This window comes from Rhinopithecus roxellana, chromosome 10 (genome assembly GCF_007565055.1).
Source record: "Rhinopithecus roxellana isolate Shanxi Qingling chromosome 10, ASM756505v1, whole genome shotgun sequence".
Classification (NCBI taxonomy): Eukaryota; Metazoa; Chordata; class Mammalia; order Primates; family Cercopithecidae; genus Rhinopithecus; species Rhinopithecus roxellana.
In genome coordinates, this window is record NC_044558.1 from 59,826,857 (window position 1) to 59,854,643 (window position 27,787).

At 47.1% G+C, this 27,787-nt stretch overlaps 1 protein-coding gene and 1 long non-coding RNA gene across 2 annotated transcripts; one reads left to right on the plus strand and one right to left on the minus strand.

Annotated features, from left to right (window-relative positions):
• On the minus strand, positions 1-1,100 carry LOC115900082. Its single transcript, XR_004059760.1, has 2 exons — positions 964-1,100; positions 1-650 (listed from the first exon to the last, which is right to left on the minus strand). It is a non-coding gene; the product is annotated as an uncharacterized LOC115900082 (long non-coding RNA).
• On the plus strand, positions 631-27,787 carry SMAGP (small cell adhesion glycoprotein). Its single transcript, XM_030939890.1, has 4 exons — positions 631-1,110; positions 2,055-2,126; positions 26,321-26,398; positions 27,016-27,787. Exons 1-4 carry the CDS (start codon positions 735-737, stop codon positions 27,192-27,194), a joined length of 705 nt encoding a protein of 234 aa, XP_030795750.1. The 5' UTR covers positions 631-734; the 3' UTR covers positions 27,195-27,787.

The following is a 27,787-nucleotide window of genomic DNA, read 5'->3' on the forward strand; positions in this document are numbered from 1 at the left end:
AACAGGAAGCCAAGATAACAAGAGCTAGCGTTTACTGAGCACTAACTATGTGCCAGGCAAGGTTCTAATGCCTTACAGTACATATTTACTAACTTATTTCGTCCCGACAGTCACTCTACCAGACAGGTATTGCCCCAGATAAATGAAACAGAAGCAACTTGTCCAAGATCACACAGCAGAGCAGATTCCAGTGCCTGTGTTATATAGTATTACATCCTATTAGTCACTGAATTCTTCTGATTAGTTTGGGAACATTTCCTGCCACAAACAAGTGAGTCAAGAGGTAATTAAAGCATGGCACTGATTATTCAACTTGAGGTCCTCACCATGCTCTAGAACCATGGATATGAGATGACTACAAGCATGATCACTTTCAGCCCCGCATTTTAGGAATGAGGAAACAGATTTTCAAGATGTTAATTTGTCCAAAGTCACCCAGCTAGCAAGCAGAGGAGCTGGGGCTGTTTGAATCCAAAGTCCACGACACTCCTAACCGCTGCTCAATGCTGCCCCACAAGAACGTCCAGCTGGCAAGACCCGGAGGCGGGCGGGGTGGGGAGGCTCGTTGCTCTCCCCGCTTCACCTTCCCGCTTCACGGCCGGGGGTGTGCTGGCTAAGTTCGCTCATCTGCCAAGCTTCGGGACACAGACCTATGTGAGCAAGTGATAAACAAATGCAAATAAATGTAACTTTCCACGTTGGCTAAAAATTCAGAGAACGTCAAACCCAGGGAAATGGGACTAATCCCAGTTAGCCCGCGGCTCCAATCTGGTCCCCCGCCACCCCGAGCCTCGGGGCGAGAGAGGAAGCGGCTCCGGATGGAGAGTAAAGTGACAATCGGAGAAGGGCAGGCTGCCTTTCCTCCCGGGGGAGCCGAGGGGACCTGCAGAGGGCGGTTTCTCTCCGCTTTTCCTGTCCCACCCCGTCGGCCTGCCCCCCACCCCCTCCGGCCTCTGCGCCAACCCCGCGCGCCGCCCGCGGCTTCCTCCTCTGGGGTCCTCGTTGGGCCTCTGCTGGCCTCCGCTACTCCGCGGTGCCCGCCCCCATTGAGTTCAAAAGGACGCGCGGAGCGGCGCCGGCCCTCCCCCGGCAGCCCGTCGGACTGGAAAGGTGAGCACGAGGGGAGGGCGGGGGCGCCGGAAAGCCGGGTCGCCCACACTCGCCTCAGCCACCTCGGCCGCGGCAGGAACCGAAACCCGGAGCGGCCGAAGCTCAGCGCCCCGCTGGGACCGAGGGTCGCGGCGGCTGGGAACGACGCTCTCCGGCGCACCGGCCGCTCCCAGCGCAGCGCGCTCCGCCGGGTGCTGGTAACGCGGGGGGCTCCGGGCGGGGACGGGGGCGGGACCGCGGGGCGAGGACCAACCCAGCCCGCCGCGTCCACCCCGCGTTCGCCGGGGCGTCGAGGGTCTCCGGGACGCGAGGCGCGGGCAGGAGCCAAGTGAGGCTCGGCAGGCTGTGCGCGGACCGCGCCCTGGATGGCGAAGGCAGGCCCGGAGGGGGCGGCCAGCCCGGCGTCCCGGCGTCCCTGCGTCCGAGGCGGGCCAGAAGGCGGCCCACGGCCCTCGCCTCCCGGTCCCGGCCCGGCTGCCGCGCTGCGCCCACTCGGCTCCGGAGCCTAGGCGCGGGTCCTGACCTTCCCGGCCCTCTCCTGACACCTGGTGGATGGCGTCACCAGAACTCCGAGCTGTGGAACCCTAGGGTACCTGTTACCGCGCTTTGGCGAAACTGGGTCCACTGCTGATTTGCGAACCTTTGCCTGACTTTCTCAGGCCTTGAGAGATCTCCTAGGTAAATTTGGTGGCCCATTGAAAGGATCGGGAGAGAGCGTGTGAAGGTAACACCCCGGTAAAGTGCACGTGGCCTCAGACCTGCTCCTGTGGAGAGCCGTTGGTACTTGGAGCCTGAGAAGATACTTAGGGAAACCAGAAGTGGGCAAGAGGAAAAGGGGAAGGGACTTGGGAAAACCTGGCACCAGAGGCGTTCCTGGGACTTCCAGGACTCGAAGCTCCAGGGCCCCACCCGCTGCATTCCTGTCTTTGCCCCTTTTCCTACAGATCTGCCTCTTCTCCAAGGAACTCAACCACTAGTGACAATGACCAGCCTCCTGACCACTCCTTCTCCGAGAGGTAGGCGAAGGCCTTTCCTAATCCCAGTGAGGAAGAATTGTTCAACATCCCCTTCCCCAGACCAGTCCTGGAAGCCTCAGCCCTGGTGGGAAGACTCCCGCTCTCTCAGCCTGTCTCACAGGGGAAAGGCCTGGGAGGAAGCAGAAACTCTAGAGTGTGCCCCTTAGTACTGTTTTAATCTGAAGTCACATGGACATGGTGACTTCACTACCACTTAAAGCTGTGTAACCTCGGTTTATCCAATGATTTTATGTCAGTAATCCCAGGACTTTGGGAGACTGAGGCAAGAGGATCTCTTGAGGCCAGGTGTTTGAGACCTGCCTGGGCAACATAGTGAGACCCGCATCTCTAATTCAAAAGAAAGAAAGAGGCCAGGTGTGGTGGCTCATGTCTGTAATACCAGCACTTTGGGAGGCCGAGGTGGGTGGATCACCTGAGGTCAGGAGTTTGAGACCAGCCTGACAGATGGTGAAACCCCATCTCTACTAAAAATACAAAGAAATTAGCCAGGCTAGTTTTTTATTTTTAGTAGAGAGATGGTTTCACACCTGTAATCCCAGCTACTCAGGAGGCTGAGGCATGGGAATCACTTGAACCCGGGAGACGCAGGTGAGCTGAGATCGTGCCATTGCACTCCAGCCTGGGCAACAGAGTGAGACCCGTCTCAAAAAATAGGGAGGGAGGGAGGGAAGGAGGAGAGAGGAAAGGAAAGGAAGGAAGGAAGACTGATTATTTTATAAGCCTAAAGGAAGGGCTTTACATTCATCCCTCTAATAATTTATAGCTATGGCAAAGAATGTAGCAGAAAGCCTTATAGTTAAATGTGGAAAAGGAATTTTCAAAGATAACAGGGAAATCGTTTTTTAAAAACCTGCTAAAGATAGTATTTCTAACCTCTAAGCTCCAGGTTCATCATTCACAAAATAGGGAAAATAGTACCTATCTTATGATTTATGAAGATTAAATGAGACAGCCCATATAAAACACCTAGAAGAGTGTGTAGTATCTCGTAAGCACTCAGTCACGTTGGTTATTAGTACTAATCCCTTGAAAGGGATTCTGCTGGCTTTCTAATTCCATTCCTCTGATGATACAGACCCAGCATCAAAACCCCATTGTTCCCTGAAGGTGTGTGGAGGCCGGTCTCTACTGCTCAGCACTCTGAGAATGGATGCCCACCTTTTAGTTCATCATCAGGCTGGGCCGGCCAAACTATTAGTTATTTATTGACTATTCTCAGCATGTGCTAGTTAGGGAGAGAGAGGAACAATGGTTGGTCTATACACCTTTGTCTTCCTATACACAGTCACATTTGTCATTAAGACAGACATTCCCTGCTTTTACTGTGTAGAAATAGGTGAGTGACAACACCAGTGGAAGTCTAAGACAGTGTCCTCTGTGACTGCTAATGCACACAGTTCAGACTTTTAGTTTTCTGGTGAGAAGAGATAAAAGAGAGAAATGTCCGGGTGTGGAGGCTCATGCCTGTAATTCTAGCACTTTGGGACGTCAAGGCAGGCAGATTGTTTGAGCTCCAGAGTTCGAGATCAGCCTGGGCAATATGGTGAAACCCCGTCCCTACAAAAAAATTTTTTAAAAAGCCAGGCATGGTGGTACACACCTGTGGTTCCAGCTACTCCGAAGGCTAAGGTGGGAGGATCCCTTGAGCCCAGGAGATGGAGGCTGCAATGAGCCGAGATCATGCCACTGCACTCTGGCCTGGGTGACAGAGCAAGTCCCTGTCTAAAAAAAAAAAGAAAGACTTGGGGGGGTACGGAGTAGTGGGGAGAAATGGGTCAGCAAAGGCTTCATGAGTAGGCGAGGAAGGGATCTGAGTCTTGCCCTTGAAAGATGGACAAGGTTCGTCCTGGCAAAGGGGCACAGCAGGTATCTTAGAGAAGGGTGGAATACCTTTTCTATGTGTATCTGCTCTAGATAAAGGTAGAATACCTCATACCATGTGTGAAGCTGCAGAAACAATTTACCCTGGAGGATGTTCAGGAAGCGGGTGGGCAAAGGACCTCCAGAATAAGCCTACCCACAAGGGAGAAAAGGCGATACCTTGGTAGCTAGCTGAGGGATTAGAACCTCGGCAAAAGGGAACTGTTTACATTTTTAAAAATTTTATTGGCCGGGCGCGGTGGCTCAAGCCTGTAATCCCTGCACTTTGGGAGGCCGAGACGGGCGGATCACGAGGTCAGGAGTTCGAGACCATCCTGGCTAACACGGTGAAACCCCGTCTCTACTAAAAAATACAAAAAGCTAGCCGGGCGAGGTGGCTGGCGCCTGTAGTCCCAGCTACTCAGGAGGCCGAGGCAGGAGAATGGCGTAAACCCGGGAGGCGGAGCTTGCAGTGAGCTGAGATCTGGCCACTGCACTCCAGCTCGGGCGACAGAGCGAGACTCCGTCTCAAAAAAAAAAAAAAAAAAAAAAAAATTATTATTTATTATTATTATTGTTGTTGTTGAGACCAAGTCTCGCTGTGTCACCCAGGCTAGAGTGCAGTGGCTTGATCTCAGCTCACTGCAACCTCCGACCCTGGTTTCAAGCAATTATCCTGCCTTAGTCTCCCTAGTACCTGGGATTACAGGCATGCGTTACCACACCCAGCTAATTTGTGTACTTGTAGTAGAGACGGGGTTTCACCATGTTGGCCAGGCTGGTCTTGAACTCCTGGCCTCAAGTGATCTGCCTGCCTCAGCCTCCCAAAGTGCTGGGATTACAGGCATGAGCCACCGTACCTGGCCATTTTTTCTTTTTTTTAAAACTTACGGTAAAATAAACATAGTACGGGTATTACCGTTTTAGCCACTTTTTCACAGGCAGTTCAGTGGTAGAGTAGTCCCCGCTTATCCACAGAGGATTTATTCCAAAAGCCCCAGCGGATGCCTGAAATCTCAGATAGTACTGAACCCCATCTGTACTATGTTTTTTCCTGTACATATGTACTTAGGATAAAGCTTAACTTATAAATTAGGCACAGTAAGAGATTAACAATAATAAAATAGAACAACTATAACAATATACCATAATAAGAGTTATGTGAAAGTGGTCTCTCTCGCTTAAAATACCTTATTTACTATAGATCTTAGAAACTTCAGTATGCAGTTCTTTTTTTTGTTCTTTATTAAGTCAAGAACTTTCACCTTTTCACTTAAAGGAAGCACTTCTTGTTGGCTTGTCCAAATTGCATTACTATTCTTGTGCTTTGGGGCCATTGTCATGTAAAATAAGGGTTACTTGAACACAAGTGTGGTGATACTGTGACAGCCAACTAAGGGTTACTTGAACACAAGTGTGGTGATACTGTGACAGCCAACTACTAAGCATTTATAGCATGGATACAAAAGGATGATTCACTTTCCAGGCAGGATGGAGCAGGGTGTGAGATTTCATCATGCTACTCAGAACGGCACATAATTTAAAATGTATGAATTGTTCCTTTCTGGAATTTTCTTTTTCTATTAAATTTCTATTTAATGTTTTTGGACTGCAGTTGACCGCAGGTAACTGAAACCTGGGAAAGCAAAACCACAGATAAGGGGGGACTACTGTATTTTTTTTTTTTTGAGACGGAGTCTTGCTCTGTTGCCCAGGCTGGAGTGCAGTGGCACGATCTCAGCTCACTGCAATCTGCCTCCCGGGTTCACACCATTCTCCTGCCTCAGCCTCCCGAGTAGCTGGGACTACAGATACCCGCCACCACACCTGCTTAATTTTTTGTATTTTTAATAGAGACGGGGTTTCACCATGTTAGCCAGGATGGTCTCGCTCTCCTGACCTCGTGATCCACCTGCCTTGGCCTCCCAAAGTGCTGGGATTCCAGGCGAGCGTCCGGCCCTGGGGAGACTACTGTATTAAGTAATTCGTGTTCCTCACCACCATCCATCTCCAGAACTTTGCCTTCCCAAACTGAAACTTGACATCCATTAAACACTGATTCCCCATTCCCCTGGCAGACACTGTTCTATTTTCTGTCTATATGAATTTGGCTGCTCTAGGTACTTCATGTAGGTAGAATCATACAATAGTCCTTTTGCATCTGGGTAACTTCACTTAGCATAATATTCTCAAGGTTCATCCATACTGTAGCATGTCCCAATTTCCTACCTTTTCAAGGCTGAGTGATATCGTTGTATGTGTATATTACGTTTTGTTTCTCCATTCATCTATGATGGACAGTTGGGTTGCTTCCACCTTTTGGCTATTGTGACTGATGCTGCTATAAACATGGGTGTGCAAATATCTTCTTGAGACCCTGCTTTCAGTTGTTTGGGATGTATACTCAGAAGTGGAATTGCTATATCGTTGTAATTCTGTGTTTAATTTTTTTGAGGATCCACCATACAGCTTTGCACAGCAGCTGCACCATTTTATATTCCTACCAGCAGTGCATAAAGGTTTCAGTTTCTCTGCAACCTTGCCAACACTTGTTACTTTCTATTTAATAGTAGTCATCATAATGTGTGTGAGGTGGTATCTCGCTGTGGTTTTGATTTGCATTTCCCTAGTGATAGTGATGTGGAGCATCTTTTCATGTACTTATTGACCATTTGTACATCTTTGGAGAAATGTCTATTCAAGTCTTGTCCCATTTTTTAGTTAAGCTGTTTTGTTATTGTTCAGCTGTATATTTATATCCTTTAAAACTTTTTTTTAAAATTGATTATTGAGTCAGCCCTCTCTCTCTCTCTTTCTCTGTCTCTCTTTTTTTCCGAGACCGAGTCTTGCTCTGTCACCCAGGCTGGAGTGCAGTGGTGCAATCTCGGCTCACTGCAACCTCTGCCTCCTAGATTCAAGCAATTCTCCTGCCTCAACCTCCCTCCTGAGTAGCTGGGATTACAGGTGCACGCCGCCATACTCGGCTAATTTTTTGTAGTTTAGTAGAGATGGAGTTTCACCATGTTGCCCAGGCAGGGTCTCGAACTCCTGAGCTCAGGCAATCCACTTGCCTCGGCCTCCCAAAGTGCTGGAATTACAGGTGTGAGCCATCGCGCCTGGCCTCTCTTTTTTTTTTTTTTTTTTAAGAGATGGGATCTTACTCTGTTGCCCAGGCTGGAGTACAGTGGCACAATCCTAGCTCACTGCAGACTCAAACATCTGGGCTTGAGGGATCCTTCCACCTCAGACTCCTGAGCAGCTGGGACTGCAGGCATGCACCATCACGCCTAGCAATAAAGTCTATAAAGACTTCCTAGAGGAGACGTCCTTCAGGAGCCTTGAAAGTAAGGGCCACATTATGACTTTCCCGGGCCCTGGGCACTTTTGTCTTTGTGGGCTCCTCCTTCACTTAAAAAATATTAAAAATCATATTTTACAACTATCAGTGTAAGGAAGAATATGATAATATAATAATTAATATTTATAATTAGTAATTCACATAACAACCTTAATATTTCTTTGACCTAAAATTTTGGTTCTTTTCCTTCTGATTATAAAAGAAATGAATATCATTTAAAACATTTTCATGGGCCTTTAGAAGCATTGTGGGCCCAGGGCACGGTGCCTGTTGTGCCTAGTGCATGAGTCAGCCCTATTGGAAGTAAGGCAGTGGAACTGTGCCTTGTGGGCTTTGCCCACCCTGCCAGGTAAAGCTTATCTCTTGCCACCAAAGAATTGTACCAGCTACTGCCTAGGTTGTCCTCACCCTGTATTAGACACTTAGCATTTTTCTTTTCTTTTTTTTTTAGACAGAATCTCACTCTGTTGCCCTAGGCTGGAGTGCAGTGGCACGATCTCGGCTCACTGCAAACTCCGCCTCCCGGGTTTAGGCAATTCTCCAGCCTCAGCCTCCAGAGTAGCTGGGACTACAGGTGCCCCCCACTGCACCTGGCTAATTTTTTGTATTTTTAGTAGAGACAGGGTTTCACCGTGGTCTCCATCTCCTGACCTCGTGATCCGCCCCCCTTGACCTCCCAAAGTGCTAGGATTACAGGCATGAGCCACCGCTCCCAGCCAGCATTTTTCTTTATTTTATTTTATTTTAAAAATTTTTTTTGTGGAGATAAGGTCTTGCTATATTGCCCAGGCTGGTCTCAAACTCCTGGCCTCAAGTGATCCTCCCATCTCAGCCTCCCAAAGCAGCATTTTTCATTGCACTTATTCCTCACCACAACCCTGTGAGACAGGTTTTATTCTCATTTTACAGAAGGAGAAACTGAAGTTCAGGGAAGTTAAGGAGTTTTCTTTTCCTTTTTTTTTTTCGAGATGGAGTTTCGCTCTTGTCACCCAGGCTGGAGGGCAGTGGTGCAATCTTGGCTCACTGCAACCTCCGCCTCCCAGGTTCAAGCGATTTTCCTGCCTTAGCCTCCGGAGTACCTGGAACTATAGGCACCCACCACTATGCCCAGCTAATTTTTTAAATTTTTGTAGAGATAGGGTTTCACCATGTTGGCCAGACTAGTCTCGAACTCCTGATCTCAAGTGATCCACTCACCCCGACCTCCCAAAGTGCTGGGATTACAGGCATGAGCCACTGTGAAATTTTCAAAGATTAAAAAAATTTCCCAAGGTCATGCAGCTAGTAATGGCAGAGGCGGGATTTTATGCCAAGTCTGATTTACTGCAAAGCCTGTGTTCTTTCTGTCATGATGGACTGCTCCCAAGGTCTCACTCCACCCAACTTGCTGGTGCACATGAAAGAGAAGGCAGAAGAAAGGGGGCTGAGTTCCAGGGTGGCTTCCCATGGAAAGAACTGGGGGAGCCACCTTTTGTTGGACAGGTCTAGAGCAAATAAGTAGGCTGGCAGACTCAGGTGGCAAAAGATCTGATGTCTCAGTGATAAGAGATTTAGCTCAGCCTGGGAACAAGGGCCACAAGAAAGCCAGCCAGTATCTGGGTTAACAAAAAAAAAAGAGTGAGTAAACAGAATAGATCTTGAAGGTCATTTGCTATTGGTTAGGATTTGGGTGGGGCCTTCAATCTTATGGTCCTTTGTCCTGACATTCCACTTACAAGAAAAATGATGCTACAGTCTTTCCAAACCTGAGCAGGGAAGGTTTGGGAAGACTGTAGTGCTATTTAATAATTATTTCTTTGTTTGGGGAAAGAAATGGGAAAGAAATGGGGTAGAAACAGGAGAGGATGGAGGAAAAGCTACAAGCCATTTCCTCCTTTTATGCCAGCTTTCCTGAACTTAGTTTATTTTGTTGTTGTTTGTTCTTTTTTTCTTTTTTTGAGACAGGGCCTCAATTTCACTCAGACTGTAGGGCGGTGGCTCAATCACAGCTCACTGCAGCCTCGACTTTCCCAGACTCAGGTGATCCTCCCACCTCAGTCTCCCAAGTAGCTGGAACCACAGGTAGCGTGCCACCATGCCCAGCTAATTTTTGTATTTTTGTAGAGACAGGGTTTTGACATGTTGCCCAGGCTGGTCTTGAACTCCTGGACTCAAGCGATCCTCTGGCCTCAGCCTCCCAAATTGCTGGGATTATAGGTGTGAACCACCTTGCCAAGCATGTTATTTTGTTTAAAAGGTAATACATGCCCCTCAGAGAATAGCTTTCTAGACCTTTTCTATGTACAAACATATATATGCATATTTATAGGATTTTTAAAAGTTACTTAAAAAAATATACAGAGAGACAGGAGTCTTCCTGTGTTGCCCAGGCTGGACTCAAATTCCTGGTCTCAAGCAATCCTCCCACCTCAGCCTCCCAAAGTGCTGGGATTATGGGTGTGAGCCACTGCACCCTGCCAATTTACTTTTTTTTTTTTAAACAAAGATGCATTCCTACTAGACATACCACCTGGCAATTTGCTTTTTTCATCTAACCGTTTATCCTCTCCCAGTAATATTGTACATCTCATATTCTTTTTAGCAACTGTTTCTACAATGGATGGCCTATAATTTATTTCATCATTCCTCTCCAGATAGCCATTCTAAGTATGTCTGGATTTTTTATTTTAAAATTTGGTTTCAATGAGAATTCTAATAGAACACTTTCCATTTATAAAAATTCAAAAACTAAGGCTGAGAGGGGTTCTGATGCTCAGCTAGTTCAACTAGCCATTCTGTACTAGAATTCTCTCTTCAAGATGCTGCCTTGCTTTTGTCCAATTTTGCTCTTTCTTCTGTTGGGGAGACATCTGTCTTTTTGAGTTTCCGCTGTTAGTTCTCTTGTACAGGTCATGCCTTGGCATAGTAGAAGACAGAATTTAAGTTCTAGGCTCCCTTTTTTCTCTGGGCTTTCTCTTGCAAGCTTTCCTTATCTGACATGGTTTGCCTGCTCACCTCAAAACTGTGACACCCAGGCTGGGCACGGTGGCTCATGCCTGTAATCCCAGCACTTTGGGAGGCCGAGGTGGGCAAATCACCAGGTCAGGAGTTCGAGACCAGCCTGGCCAACATGGTAAAACCCTGTCTTTACTAAAAATACAAAAAATTGGCTGGGCATAGTGGTGGGTGCCTGTAATTCCAGCTACTCGGAATCACTTGAACCTGGGAGGCAGAGGTTGCAGGGAGCCAAGATCGAGCCACTGCACTCCAGCCCGGGTGACAGAGTGAGACTCTGTCTCAAAAAAAAAAAAGAAAAAAATAAGACCGGGCGCGGTGGCTCACACCTGTAATTCTAGCACTTTGGGAGGCCAAGGCAGGTGTATCACGAGGTTAGGAGTTCGAGAACAGCCTGACCAACATGGTGAAACCCCGTGTCTACTAAAAATACAAAAATTAGCTGGGTATAGTGGCATGCGCCTGTAATCCCAGCTACTTGGGTGGCTGAGGCAGGAGAATCGCTTGAACACGGGAGGCAGAGGTTGCAGTGAGCCAAGATCGCACCATTGCATGTTAGCCTGGGCCAGAGAACTAGACTCCATCTCAAAAAAAAAAAAAAAAAAAATTAGCCGGGCATGGTGGTGCACGCCTGTAACTCCCAGCTACTCAGGGAGGTTGAGGTAGGAGAATCGTTTGAACCCAGGAGGCGGAGGTTGCAGCGAGCCAAGATCTGCAGTGAGCAGAGATCCTGTCTCCAAAAAAAAAAGAAAAGAAATCATGACACCCAGATGAACTCAGCAGTCTAGAAGTGGTACGAAGTAGAGCAGTACTGTCGCCTCCATTTTTAGGCCATATTTATATTACTGGTGCCTAAAATAACAGTAATTTTAAATTTTTTATGATTATAAAAGTAATTATTTATCATTGTGAGAAATTTGGAATATAAAGGAAAGCACATAAAACAAAACAAAATTCAGGCACACACCTGTAATCCAAGCATTTTGGGAAGCCAAGGTGGCAGGATCCCTTAAGGCCAGGAGTTCAAGACCAGCCTGGGCAACATAGCAAGACTCCCTCTCTACTAAAAACTTTAAAAATTAGCCAGGCATGGTGGCACACACCTATAGTCCCAGCTACTCAGGAGGATGAGGTGGGAGGATTGCCTCAGCCCAGGAGTTCAAGGGTATAGTCATCTGTGATTATATCACTGCATTCCAGCCTGGGTGACAGAACAAGACCCTGTCTCTAAGAAAAAAAGAAGAAAATCAAAATCATTGAGAATTCCACAACCTACCTGTAACTCCTGCTGCTGTTTTGGAGTATATCCTTCCCTTGTTAGTGGTTTTTTAGGGACCCCCTGTAAGTACTTTATATGTGATGCTGCTAAGCCATAGCTTCCCCATGCTTTGTGAGTAGTTGGCTTCCTGAACCTAAGAGCAAGGAATGTGTTAAATTCTCATGTTGTTCAATTTGGTGTGTTTCTTTAGACATTTAAAATGTGTCTGTGTTTATCAGTTTACTAGTTGCCCCTCAGCTTTGAAGCCTTTAACAAATTTCTCAGAGCTGGGCGCAGTGGTTCACATCTGTAATCCCAGCACTTTGTATTGTTGAGGCAGGAGGATCGCTTGAGCCCAGGAGTTTCAAAACCAGCCTGGGCAACACAGTAAGACTCCATCTGTGCAGAAAATTTTTAAATTGTTGAATCTTCCCTGGGTCTGCAGGATCTGCATTTACCCAAAGGGCATTCAGCTCAGCCTGTGTAGAAGGCACCAATAAAGCATAAGACCAAAAAAAAAAAAAAATCTTGCAAAGAATTTGAAGTTCAATATGTATTTTTTGAGACAGGGTCTCACTCTGTCAGCCAGGCTGGCATGCAGTGGTGCAAACATGGCTCGCCACAGCCTCAGCTTCTCAGACTCAAGTGGTCCTCTTGAATCCTCCTCAGGGTTCAAGTATCAGCTATTTTTTTTTTTTTTTTTTTTTTTTTGGTAGAGACAGGGTCTTCCCATGTTGCCTACGCTGGTTTTGAACTCCTGGGCTCAAGCAGTCCTCCTGCCTCAACCTCCCAAATTGTTGGGATTATAGGCATGAGCCACTGCACCCAGCCTTGGACTTTGTTATACTAGTTTTATTATTTAATATTTTTTATTTTGAATTACATAAAGGCCTTATTTTGGCCCTCGCATGGTTTGACGTAACAATATCAATTCAAAAAGACTAAGGTTAAACCCCAGTGAAAGAGTCTCTGTCTAGACTGGCATCACTTCATCCCTTAACAATCCATTACTGCCTCACTTAGGCCTTATAGCCAGTCTGTATTTCTCTACCTTGTCCACAAGGATATTATAATCTTTTTTTTTTTTTTTTTTTTTTGAGACGGAGTCTTGCTCTGTTACCCAGGCAGGAGTGCAGTGGCGCGATCTCGGCTCACTGCAAGCTCCGCCTCTCGGGTTCACGCCATTCTCCTGCCTCAGCCTCCCGAGTAGCTGGGACTACAGGCACCCGCCACCACCTCCGGCTAATTTTTTGTATTTTTAGTAGATGGGGTTTCACCATGTTAGCCAGGATGGTCTCGATCTCCTGATTTTGTGATCCGCCCGCCTTGGTGTCCCAAAGTGCTGAGATTACAGGCGTGAGCCACCACGCCGGCCTTTTTTTTTTTTTTTTTTGAGTTGGAGTCTCACTCTTGTTGCCCAGGCTGGAGTGCAATGGCGTGATCTAGGATCACTGCAACCTGTGCCTCTCGGATTCAAGCTATTCTCCTGCCTCAGCCTCCTGAGTAGCTGGAATTACAGGTGCCCACCACCATGCCCAGCTAATTTTTACATTTTTAGTAGGGACGGGGTTTCACAGTGTTAACCAGGCTGGTCTCAAACTCCCAGCCTCCATCACCTCAGGTGATCCACCTGCCCTCAGCCTCCCAAAATGCTGGGATTACAGGCATGAACCACTGTGCTTGGCCTATCAATAATGTTATGATGTTTTCTGATGCTATCTACTCTTGCAGCACCTTCAGTTCTCCTTAAGCCCCTCCCATCCTCACTCTCAACTGATTATCTTACATCCTATTTTGTAATTATTATTATTATTATTATTTTTTTTTTTTTTTTTTTTTTTTTTTTGAGACGGAGTCTTGCTCTGTCGCCCGGGCTGGAGTGCAGTGGCCGGATCTCAGCTCACTGCAAGCTCCGCCTCCCGGGTTCACGCCATTCTCCTGCCTCAGCCTCCCGAGTAGCTGGGACTACAGGCGCCCGCCACCTCGCCCGGCTAGTTTTTTGTATTTTTTAGTAGAGACGGGGTTTCACCGTGTTAGCCAGGATGGTCTCGATCTCCTGACCTTGTGATCCGCCCGTCTCGGCCTCCCAAAGTGCTGGGATTACAGGCTTGAGCCACCGCGCCCGGCCCCTATTTTGTAATTATTAATTTATTTATTTTTTGAGAGACAGGGTCTGTCACCTAGGCTAGAGTGCTATGGCACAATCATAGCTCACTGCAGCCTCAAACTCCTGGGCTCAAGACATCCACCCACCTCAACCTCCCAAACTGCTGGACCTACAGGCGTGTGCCACCATACCTGGCTATTGCTTTATTTTTATTTTTAATTTTTTGTAGAGATGGAGGTCTCGCTATGTTGCTCTCAGCCTGATCTTAAACTCCTGACCTCAAGCGATTCTCCCACATTGGCCTCCCAAAGTGCTGGGATTATAGGTACAAACCACTGGGCCCAGTTAAGATCTTATTTTAGAATGGGTAGGCTGGGCACAGTGGCTCACACTTGTAATTCCAGCACCTTGGGAGGCCAAGACGGGCAGATCACCTGAGGTCAGGAGTTCAAGACCAGCCTGGCCAACATGGTGAAACCCCATCTCTACTAAAAATGCAAAAATTAACCAGGTGTGGTGGTGGGTACCTGTAATCCCAGCTACCTGGGAGGCCAAGGGCAGAGAATGATTATAAGCCGGGAGGGGGAGGTTACAGTGTCCCAAGATGGCACCACTGCACTCTAGCCTGGGTGACAGAGCAAAGACTCTGTCTCAAACAAAAAAAAATTTATTTTAACTTTAGAGGCCAGGCGCGGTGGCTCACGCCTGTAATCCCAGCGCTTTGGGAGGCCAAGGCTGGTGGATTACAAGGTTAGGAGATTGACACCATCCTGGCTAACACGGTGAAACCCCGTCTCTACTAAAAAATACAAAAAATTAGCCGGGCATGGTGGCAGGCACCTGTAGTCCCAGCTACTCGGGAGGCTGAGGCAGGAGAATGGCATGAACCCAGAAAGCAGAGCTTGCAGTGAGCCGAGATTGAGATTGCGCCACTGCACTCCAGCCTGGGTGACAGAGTGAGACTCCGTCTCAAAGAAAAAAAAAAAAAAAATTTTAAGAGACAGGGTCTCACTATGTTGCCCAGGCTGGTCTTGAACTCCTGGTCCCAAACAGTTCTCCCACCTTGGCCTCTCAAAGTACTGGGATTATAGGCACAAGCCACTGGGCCCAGTTAAGATCCTATTTTCTTGAGCAAATTAAAGTTCTCAGAAGAGAACTGCCAAAGGCTCCCACCCCCACCATCAACCTGCCGCCTGCATTTGTGCCCATCTACTCTGCTTTTCTTCCTTCCAATGGCACTGTCTCTGCTGCTGTCTGCAGCCAGCCCCTCTGTGCTCTAGATCTCATCTCTTCAAGGACTCTTGTACATCATCAGTTGTCCCTCTCATCTGAGTCATTCTTATCTATATGCAAACATGCTGGCATTTCTCCTATCAGAAAAACAAACAAATTTGAACTCCCTTTCCCCTCCAGTCACAGCCTCATTTCTCTGCTCACCTTTACAGAGAAATTTTGTGTAAGCATTTATTTATACTCTGCCTCCAGTTCCTCTCCTTCCATTTCTTCCTTGAACCCACCCTAAATTACGGGTTTGTATCTAGCACTTCACCAAAACTTCTCTTGTAAAGGTCATTTATGATCTCTGCATGGCAAAAGCTGTTTGGCTGCTACTCCCCAGTCTCCTTGGGCTCAGTCTTGGGTTCTCTTTATCTGCGCTTACTCCTGGGTGATCTCACCCAGTCTGTGGTCCTAAATATCTAATGACTTTTCAACCTCCAGTACCATATATATATCTGTATTTTATATATATATATATTTTGCGGGGGGGGGGGTATTTGTTTTTGTTTTTTAAATAGAGATGAGGTCTCACTATGTTGCCCAGGCTGCTCTTGAACTCCTGAGATCAAGTGGTCCTCTGTCCTCAGCCTCCAAAGGGCTAAGATTACAGGCGTGAGCCACCGCACCCCGCCTCCAAATTCTAGTCTTGACATCTGAACTTTGATATCTAGTAAGCAATCATGTTTCTTCCAAATTTGTTCCTCCCGCAGGCTTCCCCCTCTCCTATAACTCCATGCCTTCATCTTTGACTCCACCCCACATCCAATCCTGTCAGTCTTTGTTTCAGATTATATTCAGAATCCCACCACTTTCTCAGAGCTGCTGCAAAAGCAATTAATGCTGTCATGGAAATTAGAAAAAGGGACTGGGTGCAGTAGCTCACACTTGAAATCCCAGCACTTTGGGAGGCTGAGGTGGGCAGATCAGTTGAGGTCAGGAGTTTAAGACCAGCCTGGCTAACGTGGTGAAGCCCCATTTCTACTAAAAATACAGAATTAGCCAGGCGTGGTGGTGCATGCTTGTAGTCCCAGCTACTCCAGAGGTTGAGGCAGGAGGATCACTTGAACCCAGAAGGTCGAGGCTGCAGTGAGTCATGATCATACCACTGCACTCCAGCCTGGAGGACAGACTAAGGCCCTGTCTCAAAAATAATTAAGTGAATAAATAATAAAATAAAAATCTGATCATTCTCTGCCCAAAAACCTGTAAAAGCTTCCTACCTCACTCACTGAAAAAGCCCATACCTTGGCCTACAAGGCCTGTGTTGTATAGGCCTCCTTGACTTTCTCTGCTTCTCCTCTCCCCCTTGCTGCCACTCAGGGGCCTCCATGCTGTGCATTTAACAGGCCAAGCATGCCTGGCCCCGGGGTGTTTTTCAGTGCTGTGGACAGCCTTCCCGTGAACTTGCTGTCCCCTCTGCCTGGAATGGTCTTCAGTCAGCTCTTTGCATGGCTGCCTCCCTCACCTTCTTTAGGTCTTCACTCAAGTCACCTCATCAGTAAAGCTTCCCCTGACAGCCTTCTCTAAAACCACAACTCCACATCTCAGCTTTCCATCCCCTTTTCTGCTTATTTTTCTACAGAGTGCTAATTCACATCTAATATAGCATACCTTTTACTTATTTATTTATTTATTTTTACTTTTTTTTTGAGATGAAGTCTCTCTCTGTCACCCAGGCTGGAGTGCAGTGGCGCAATCTCAGCTCACTGCAACCTCTGCCTCCTGGGTTCAAGTGATTCTCCTGCCTCAGCCTCCTGAGTAGCTGTGACTACAGGCGCACGCCACCACGCCCAGCTAATTTTTGTATAGAGACAGGGTTTCGCCTTATTGGTCAGGCTGGTCTCCAACTCCTGACCTCATGATCCGCCTGCCTCTGCCTCCTAAAGTGCTGGGATTACAGGCGTGAGCCACCGTGCCCAGCCTTATTTTATTTATTGTCTGTCTTCCCCCTCTAAAAATGTAAATTGTATAAAGAGAGGGTTTTTTTATTGTGGTGAAATTATACATAACATAAAATTGACCATTTTAACCATTTTCAAGTATACAGTCCAGCAGTATTAAGTACATTCACATTATTATACCTTCACCAACACCACCACGCATCTCCAGAACTTTTTCATCCTCCCAAACTAAAACTCTATACCCATTAAACATTAACTCTCCATTTTCCCCTTCTCTAGCCCCCTACAATCTCCTGTAGTACTTTCTGTCTCTATGAATTGGATTACTTGTAAGCACCTCATATAAATGGAATCAAACAATGTCCTTTTTTTTTTTTTTTTTTTTTTCTGGAGACAGTCTCGCTCTGTTGTCTGGGCTAGAGTGCAGTGGCACGATCTTGGCTCACTGTAACCTCCACCTCCTGGGTTCAAGTGATTTTCCTGCCTCAGCCTCCCGAGTAGCTGGGATTACAGGCACCTGCCACCATGTCCGGCTAATTTTTGTATTTTTAGTAGAGACAGGGTTTTGCCATGTTGGCCAGACTGGAATGTTTGTCCTTTTGTGCCTGGCTTATTTCACTTAGTGTCATGTCCTCATGGTTCATTCATGTTGTAGTATATGTCTGAATTCCTTCCTTTTTTTTTTTTACAGAATTTCCTTCCTCTTTAAGGATATGTTTATGCCACATTTTGTTTATCCATTTATCTATTGATGGACATTTGGGTTGTTTGTTTCACCTTTTTTTTTTTTTTTTCTTGAGATGGAGTCTTGCTCTGTCGCCCAGGCTGGAGTGCAGTGGCGCAATCTCGGCTCACTGCAAGCTCCGCCTCCCGGGTTCACGCCGTTCTCCTGCCTCAACCTCCTGAGTAGCTGGGACCACAGGCGCCCACCACCATGCCCGGCTAATTTTTATTTTTTTAGTAGAGACGGAGTTTCACCGTGTTAGCCAGGATGGTCTCAATCTCCTGACTTCGTGATCTGCCTGCCTCGGCCTCCCAAAGTGCTGGGATTACAGGCGTGAGCCACCGCGCCTGGTCCATTTTACCTTTTATTTAGGTATTGCATAAAGCTCCTATGAACATGATATACAAGTATCAGTTGAAGTCCATTCATTTCTTTTGGGTATGTACCTAGAAGTGGGATTGCGGGATCGTACCCAGCATCCCAGCAATGAGATTGCTGGGTAATTCTGTTTACTCTTGGCAGGAACTCTAAAGATAAGAGTTTTTGCCTGTGTTGTTCACTGATAGAAGCCCAGAGCCTGGCATAGAGTACACACTCAGTAAATTCTTTTTGAACTGTTTAATTTCCTTGTCTAAGAACCTAGAATCTCAGTCTAAGAAGGCTGTGCAGCTTGTCTGACCCAGCTTGCTCTCAGTAGTCCCATTCTGACTTCCAGTGCTTGCTGTTTCAAGTTCAAAGCCCTCCAAACAGGCCGTAATAATGTGTTCTAGAGCTTTGCTGGGGAATCACATCAAACTCACCATTTCTTTGCGGAATCCACCTTCCTTCCATGGCCCCTTCAGGTTCCCAATCCCTCTCTCTTTCTCAGAAGCTCCTGTGTCACTAAGAGAAATCCCATTTACAAGTTCTTGCAGTGCCCTTGGCTGTCATATCTGGTTCTTTTAGATTAGTCTGGTGCTTGCTGAGTTTCTTTGTTTCTGTTGAGCTCACTTTCCCCGTGTCCCCAAAGGCTCCACTGCTCCTTAGTACAAAAAAATGATTCTCTTTGATAGGAGACAGAGGTGAAAAGGCCTGAGGGAATTCTGCTTTCTCTGTTACCTCCAACCTGACCCCTCAGGCCCAAACAAGCCTAGCTTTTTCTTTGTTCTTGTTCCAGATATAATGCTTTTTAAATTGTCCTTCACAGGGTGCAGTGGCTCACACTTGTAATCCCAGCACATTGGGAGGCTGAGGAAGGCGGATCACCTGAGGTCAGGAGTCTGAGACCAGCCTAGCCAACATGGCAAAACTGTCTCTATGAAAAAAATACAAAAATTAGCCAGGCATGGTGGCATATGCCTGTAATCCCAGCTACTTGGGAGGCTGAGACAGGAGAATTGCTTGAACCCAGGAGGTGGATGGAGGTTGCAGTGAGCCGAGATAAAGCCACTGCACTCCAGCCTGGGCGACACAGTGAGACTTGGTCTCAAAAATAATAATAATAGGCTGGGCACGGTGGCTCACGTCTGTAATCCCAGCACTTTGGGAGGCCGAGGTGGGCGGATCACGAGGTCAGGAGATCGAGACCATCCTGGCTAATATGGTGAAACCCTGTTTCTACTAAAAAAATATAAAAAATTAGCCGGGCGTGGTGGCATGCTCCTATAATCCCAGCTGCTCGGGAGGCTGAGGCAGGAGAATCGCTAGAACCTGGGAGACAGAGGTTGCAGTGAGCCAAGATTGTGCCACTGCACTCCAGCCTGGGTGACAGAGCGAGACTCTGTCTCAAAAAAAAAAAAAAAAAAAAAAATCTGATGTAGAGTCTGCCTTCTTGCCATTGTTTAAATATTGAGGTAAATTTCTTTGCACCTTTCTTCATCTGTACTTTCTGCTTCACCCGATGGCTTCATATAAGTGGAAACCGACTAATAGCTGCATCCCAGCAAGGCATTCTGTAGAATTTTTTTCTTAAGGTCTTCCTGTTTGACTAAAATATTCTCTAGTTGTGAGAAAGCTTGCTTTTGATCATGTTAAACATTAAAGGTATAAAGAGGAGGGGGAGTCCTCTGAACCTCTTTTGGTTCTAGGGGCTGCTCAGTTTTTTAAAAATTAAAGAATAAATAACTGAGGCCGGGTGCGGTGGCTCAAGCCTGTAATCCCAGCGCTTTGGGAGGCCGAGGCAGGCGGATCACGAGGTCAGGAGATCGAGACCATCCTGGCTAACACAGTGAAACCCCGTCTCCACTAAAAATACAAAAAAATTAGCCGGGCGTGGTGGCGGGCACCTGTAGTCCCAGCTACTCGTGAGGCTGAGGCAGGAGAATGGCGTGAACCCGGGAGGTGGAGCTTGCAGTGAGCCGAGATCGCGCCGCTGCACTCCAGCCTGGGCTGCAGAGCAAGACTCCGTCTCAAAAAAAAAACAAAAAAAAGAAAAGAATAAATAACTGAAAATAAACTAAAAATAAAGAAGTTGCATATAAATTAGCATGACTTCTGCATTACACTGACATCATTCCCTAAGTTACCTATCACCAGTCAGCCAGTTCATGTTAAAGAAGCACTTTGTAGCACAACTGTCTGTATTTAATTGTGATCATCTGGTTTCCTCCCACCTTTATCCTTTTTTTTTTTTTTCCCTGAGACAGGGTCTCACTCTGTCACCCAGAGTGCAGTGGCACAATCACACCTCACTGCAACCTGGACCTCCTGGGCTCCAGTGATCCTCTCACCTCAGTTTTCCGAGTAGCTGGGACTACAGGTGTGTGCCACCATGTCTGGCTAACTTTTTTTTTTTTTTGTAGAGATGGGAGTCTGGCTATGTTGCCCAGGCTGGTCTCCAACTCCTGGGCTCAAGCGATCCACCTGCCTTGGCCTCCCAAGGTGCTGGGATTATAGACGTGAGCCAGTGCACCTGGCCGCCTCCATATATTATTTTAAAAAAATAAATAGAGATGGTGTCTCACTATATTGCCCAGATTAGTCTCAAATTCCTGGCCCCAAGCAATTCTCCTGCCTCCACCTCCCAAAGTATTGGGATTACAGGTGTGAGCCACCACACTCAGCCTAATGTACAAAGTAAGTTATTGTTGGTGATTGAACAGAAATTACTCATCTTCAAGCTTCTGACATACATTAATCTACTCAATGCTTTGTACATCCTAAATTCTCAAATGTTTAAAGAAAGCAAAACTAGGAACAACTGTATAGAACTCTAGATCCATGGTAGGAAGATGGATTGCAGCCCTGGGAGATTTGGGGAGGAAAGTGCATGGTGAAAGGTGTGAAGTCATGACCAGGTAGATAAACTTCAGAGCTTCCCTTTCATGGGAGTCGCAGTGTTGTATAACCTAATCTCAGAAGTTACATACCATAATTTTTGCCATAGTCTGTTAAAAGCAAGTCACCAGGTTCAACCCATATACCAGAGGAGAGGCATGCTCAAGGATGTCAATACCAGGAGGCAGAAATCATTGTGAGCCATCTCAGAATGGCTCACACCACACTCCCATTTCACAAATCAAGAAACTGAGGTACCGCCAGGCATGGTGGTGCATGCTTGTAATCCCAGCATTTTGGGAGGCCAAAGCAGGAAGATTGCTTGAGGTCAGGAAGTCAAGGCTGCGGTGAGTCAAGATTGCGCCGTTGCACTCCAGCCTGGAAACATAGTGAGATCCTTGTCTCTACAAAAAAAAAAAAGAAAGAAAAAAAAGGCCAGGCGTGTGGCTCACACCTGTAATCCCAGCACTTTGGGAGGCCAAGGCAGGTGGATCACGAGGTCAGGAGATCGAGACCATCCTGGCTAACACGGTGAAACCCTGTCTCTACTAAAAATACAAAAAATTAGCCAGATGTGGTGGCGGGTGCCTGTAGTCCCAGCTACTCGGGAGGCTGAGGCAGGAGAATGGCATGAACCTGGGAGGTGGAGCTTGCAGTGAGCCGAGATGGTGCCACTGCACTCCAGCCTGGGCGACAGAGCAAGACTCCGTCTCAAAAAGAAAAAAAAAAAAAGAAACAGGTTCAAAGAGGTTTAGGAACTTCCTCCAGGTCACCTAGTAATATGCTTAGGCAGGATTCAAACCCAGAGCAACTTTCCCTTTTATTTATTTATTTATTTATTTATTTTTGAGACAGGGTCTCACTACTCTGTTGCCCAACAATGCAGTAATGCAGTGCTGGCTCATTGCAGGCTTAGCTAACTTTAATCTACTCAATGCTTTGTAGATTATTGGGCTCATGCAATCTTCCCACTTCAGCCTCATGAGTATCTGGGACTACAGGCACATACTACCACACCTGGCTAATTTTTACATTTTTTTTTTTGTAGACAGAGTCTTGCCATGTTGCCCAGGCTAGTCTCAAACTCCTGGCCTCAAGCAGTCCTCCCACCTTGGTCTCGCAAAGTCCTGGGATTACAGGCGTGAGTCACGATGCCTGGCCAGCTTTCCCTTTTAATGACTAAGCATAGTAACAAAGTCACCTTAAATAATATTTAAGTAGTAGCTACTATATGATGCTTACATGTTCTCTCATTTAATCTTCACAGTAGAACTACAATGTTGGTTAATATAGTTCCTATGGGTAACAGATGAGAATGGATGAATGAATCAAATGTATAGGCCAGCCACAGTGGCTCACACCTGTAATCCCAGCACTTTGGGAGACTGAGTCAAGTGGATCACTTGAGGCCAGGAGTTCAAGACCAGCCTGGCCAACATGGTGAAACCCTGTCTCTACTGAAAATACAAAAATTCACTGGGCATGGTGACACACACCTGTAATCCCAGCTTCTCAGGAGGCTGAGGCAGGAGAATCGCTTGAGCCAGGAGGTGGAGGAGTCGAGATCATGCCACTGCACTCCAGCCTGGGCAGTGGAGCGAGACTCCATCTGAAATAAAAAATGTATACCTGTTCCAGACAAACTCTAAAACCATTTTTCCTCAGCTCTCACAACACAACAGTTAACACAGAAGACTTCTGTGACCCCAGCCCGGGCGCGGTGGCTCATGCCTGTGGTCCCAGCACTTTGGGAGGCTGAGGCGGGCGGATCATGAGGTCAGGAGATCAAGACCATCCTGGCTAACATGGTGAAACCCCATCTCTACTAAAAATACAAAAAATTAGCCCGGCAAGGTGGTGGGCACCTGTAGTCCCAGCTACTCCAGAGGCTGAGGCAGGAGAATGGCGTGAACCCAGGAGGCGGAGCTTGCAGTGAGCTGAGATCGCACCACTGCACTCCAGCGTGGGCGACAGAGCGAGACTCTGTCTCAAAAAGACACCAAGTGGGTGTCTTCTAATCAATTCCGACATTATCTACCTGGAGCCAGTGTCAGATACCACAGGTCGAGGGCTGGGTCCCCAAGGCTCCACCTCCCTTCAGACACTAGTCACAAGTCCAGGTCTCCAAAACTTGTGACCAACCAGCTTCAAGTTGGAGTTCCCACCCCTGCCAACCCCTGCTTTGGGGTTCAATTAATTTGCTGGAGTAGCTCACAGAACTCAGGAAAACAATGTTTACTGGTTTATTATAAAGGATATTGCAAAGGATACAAATGAGGACATGTGTAGGGTGAGGTGCGGGGAGGAGGGGCGGAGCTTCCATGCCTTCCCTGGGTGTGTCACCCTCCGGGAACCTCTGCATGTTCAGCTAGTTGTTTTTTGGAGTTTTGTTTTTGTTTTTGTTTTTAGATGGTATCTCATTCTGTCACCCAGGTTGGAGTTCAGTGGCACGATCTCAGCTCACTACAACCTCCACCTCCTGGGTTCCAGCGATTCTCATTCCTCAGCCTCCCAAGTACCACACCACCACACCTGGCTGATTTTTTTTTTTTTTTTTTTTTTTTTTTTTTTTTTGGTATTTTTGGTAGAGATGGGATTTTGCCGTTTCCCAGGCTGGTCTCTAATTCCTGGGCCCAGGAAATCTAGCCACCCCGGCCTCCCAAAGTGCTGGGATTATAGGCATGAGCCACCATGCCCAGCCATGTTTAGCTATGTGGAAGCTTTCTGAGGCCAGTCCTCTTGGGTTTTTAATGCAAGCTTCATGATGTCAGCATTCCTTTCCCAAATTCTCCCTCTGGAATGAGGATCTTATGACCCACTATCGGAAAGGCAGGGGAAGATGAGAGTCCTGCCTTGGGGCAGGTGAAGGGAAGAGCAGGAAAAGGCCGGAGAGATTCAATTTCCTGACACCCACATCATAACACAAGGCTAATGGGCTGTGGGAATTAGGAGCCAGGAACTGTGGATGAAGACCTAGAATATGTGTGTGTGTGGTGTAATATATATATATATATTCTATATATATATTATAGATATATATTATCTATATATTAATATATAATATATATATATATCTATAGATATATATTATTATATAGATATATATATTCTCTATCTCTCTCTTATCTCTAACTCTCCTCTCTCTCTCTATCTCTCCCTCTCTATTTATCTCTTCTATCGACTCTACTCTCTATAAACCACCACCGTAACCATTGCCGCCCTGCCACTAGTGGTTGAGGTACTACCATTCCTAGCACCGAGCGGGGCCATGGAAAAGGTTTGGCCTGGCCTTGGGAGGGGAAGTGCTCTGCACAGCCTCCCTCTGCTTTCTGTATTGCGGGACCAGATGGTTCATCAGGCTTCCCTGGGCCTGCGTGGAAAGACCCCTCAACAGTCTTGGCCCCTCTTAGCACAGGCCCACCTGACCATCACTGATGCCCTCATTTCACTTGCTGTGGATGGAAACCTGCATGTGTCAGGCACTGGATGGGAGTCATGCTCACACCACGCTCCAGCCACGCTGGCCTTTGAGTCCCCCAGTCTCAGAGCTTTGACCCAGGCTCTTCTCTGCCTGGAATGTGCCCCATCCCTGTTACCCAGTAAACTCTTACCCCTGCTTCAGCTCCCAGCTCAGATATTCCTCCCTTGGGAGGTCACTCCTGGCTGGAAGACTAGATCAGGCCCCTTGGCCGCACACTTTCCTAAGTGCACTTACGGCAGCTCCTCACCGTGCAAGCTGTGGAGGGTGAGCCCTGGGAAGCTGGCCTGTGTCCATTTTGCTCGACCTTTCATCTAGCACAGGGCCTAGCAAAGAGGAAGCAGTGGGTGAGTGTTGCTGTTTGTGGGATGCCAGTCAGGTCGGGGTGCCTCCTGTGGGTGATGCCAGGGTCAGCCAGCCGGTTTTCCCCAGGAGACCTCTATCCTGCAGTAACCTCTACATTAAAATGCTAATAGGAAAGAACAGAAGGGCTTCCTGACTTCCTCTGTAAACACTTAAAAGGGACTTCTGGAGACCACTCATTTTGCCATGTTCTGTCCCTGGGTAATGACTTTAGGGTGGGACTTTCATGCGCTGAAGGATAAATAAACCCGTAGCAGGAGGGGGCGCAGGATCTATTTTAGGGTAGAGGAGAGGCCTGTTTCAGAAACTTTCAAATTGCAGGGCCTATCCTGGAAGTGTAGAAAAGGGTTTTTAATAGGAGAGGAGCACTATTTCATTATGTTAAAATAATGTTTACAACGAGTCTGTAAGAATGCTGCAAGAAAATGCACATGCTATATAATATAATGTAAATATATGCACATATACATCTCATTTGATCTCACTTGTGTAAAAATATGCATTCCTAATAATGGCTTATCCTTACTGAGTTACTTATTAAATGTCACAACAACCTTTTAAAGTAGGTACTCTTAGGCCGGGCGCGATGGCTCAAGCCTGTAATCCCAGCACTTTGGGAGGCCGAGACGGGCGGATCACGAGGTCAGGAGATCGAGACCATCCTGGCTAACACGGTGAAACCCCGTCTCTACTAAAAAGACAAAAAACTAGCCGGGCGAGGTGGCGGCGCCTGTAGTCCCAGCTACTCGGGAGGCTGAGGCAGGAGAATGGCGTGAACCCGGGAGGCGGAGCTTGCAGTGAGCTGAGATCTGGCCACTGCACTCCAGTCTGGGTGACAGAGCGAGACTCCGTCTCAAAAAAAAAATAAAAATAAAAAAAAAATAAAGTAGGTACTCTTAACCTCCATTTTGCAGGTTAGGTACAGGTTAGGTAATTTTTCCCAAGGTCACACAGCTAGTAAAGGACACCGAGTTCATTTTTTTTTTTCTTTTTTTTTTTTTTTCCTTTTTGTGGAGAACGGGGTCTCGCTGTATTACCCAGGCAGGTCTCGAACTCCTGGGCTCAAGCTATCCTCCCGCCTCTGCCTCCCTGAGAGCTGGGATTACAGGCGTGAGCCACCGCGCCGGGCCAGAGTTCTTATTTGAAACCCAGTCCGTCAGGCTCTATAGGCCCTACTCTTTTTTTTTTTTTTTTTTTTTTTTTTGAGACGGAGTCTCGCTGTCACCCAGGCTGGAGTACAGTGGCCGGATCTCAGCTCACTGCAAGCTCCGCCTCCCGGGTTCACGCCATTCTCCTGCCTCAGCCTCCCGAGTAGCTGGGACTACAGGCGCCGGCCACCACGCCCGGCTAGTTTTCTATAGGCCCTACTCTTAACCATTATATTATGCAGGGAGAAATCCATCAACATGTTGTCTTTGGGTGGTGGTTTATTTTCTTCTCTATTCTCCAGGATTTTCTATTTGGATTTACTACAGGAGTTAAATGATAAACTTTTGAATAGCAAAGAAGGTGGGGTGGTGAAATTTGAAAGCCAAATATATGCTTTCAAACAAAAGAATTCACCCCATTTCCTTTTCCACTTTTCTACATTTTCCAGAACTGATGACCACCCCAATTTTACGGCCCACTGAGGCCCTGTCCCCAGAAGATGGAGCCAGCACAGCACTTATTGCAGGTAATAGACTCTGAGCCAACTCCAAGGGACCTTCTGGATCAAGGGCATCTCTCTCCAGAGAGAGCCTGACCAAATCCATTAATGGGCTCACTCTGGCATGCAAGCTATATTACACACACACACACAGAGCTATAAAAGACTCAGAGGCTTCTGTCAGAGGCACTACCAGTAAATGACAGGTTGGGAGGTGGCCACAAATAGATATGCATACGGATGTTACACTCGAGTACATGGGTAGGGACGAGGATATATGTGGTTGGTTGAGTGGGTGAGGAAGAGGGGGAGGATCAGAGAAACCACTTCCTGTTAGGATAAGCCATTTCCTGTTCCCTCCTTTCCATTTCTGTAAGAATCAGGAACTGGTTTGGGAGGGAGTTCAGTTTTGTCAGAAATCAAAAGCATGTGTCCTTAGCTTAACTTAAGCACCAGCAGACTCCAGCTATTATGTGCCATGGAAATTGGGGTTGGTGGGGGAACATGGTTTGGATGGAAGTGGACACTAGTTAATGAAAACAAGAGGATCTTTATGAAAACAGTGACTAAATCAGATGACTCCAGGAATTACTGAGACATCCTCAATCCTGAAACATCTCTACATGTTCCCTCTCCTTTCCAAGTTGTTATCACCGTGGTCTTCCTCACCCTGCTCTCGGTCGTGATCTTGATCTTCTTTTACCTGTACAAGAACAAAGGCAGCTACGTCACCTATGAACCTACAGAAGGCGAGCCCAGTGCCATCGTCCAGATGGAGAGTGACTTGGCCAAGGGCAGGGAGAAGGAGGAATATTTCATCTAATGACTCCCGGGTCCCAAGGAGCTTATTCCTGGCTCCAGCGCTAACATACTGACTGCTTATTACGGAAAAGTTTTCTCTGAAGCCAGGGAGAAGCATTGATTGATGTGGGCAAATCCAAGCTCCAGCCAGGTCGCAGTCCCAAATGCCGACATCACTGACTCCAGGGACCAGGGACATGGAGAAAGTTGTTTATGGTATCTTTAACCAGGCCCTCTTATTAGAGCTGGTGTTTGTGACTGGTCAAAAAGATGGGGCTATATGAGGGGACATCTGAGTATGTGCCCAGTCATCTTTTTTCACAGGTTGAAGGGAGAGAAAAGAGCGTTAGGGACATTGGCTGCTCTACTCTGTCCCCTACCTGGTTACCTAGTGATAGCCCCAGTGGAGATACTGTCCATACAAGGTCTTCCCAGAGGCTGGATACCACAGTAAAAGGCCAGGCCAGGAGGGGTAGGAGACTCTGGAGATCTTACCTCCTGATAAATGTGCTACATCCCCTAATCTGAGCCCTTCCTTTCCATGTTCCCCGACAACCTCATGCTTAAAAATTGTGATTTTTATCCAAATTAAAATTTTTCATTGCTACAGAAGTC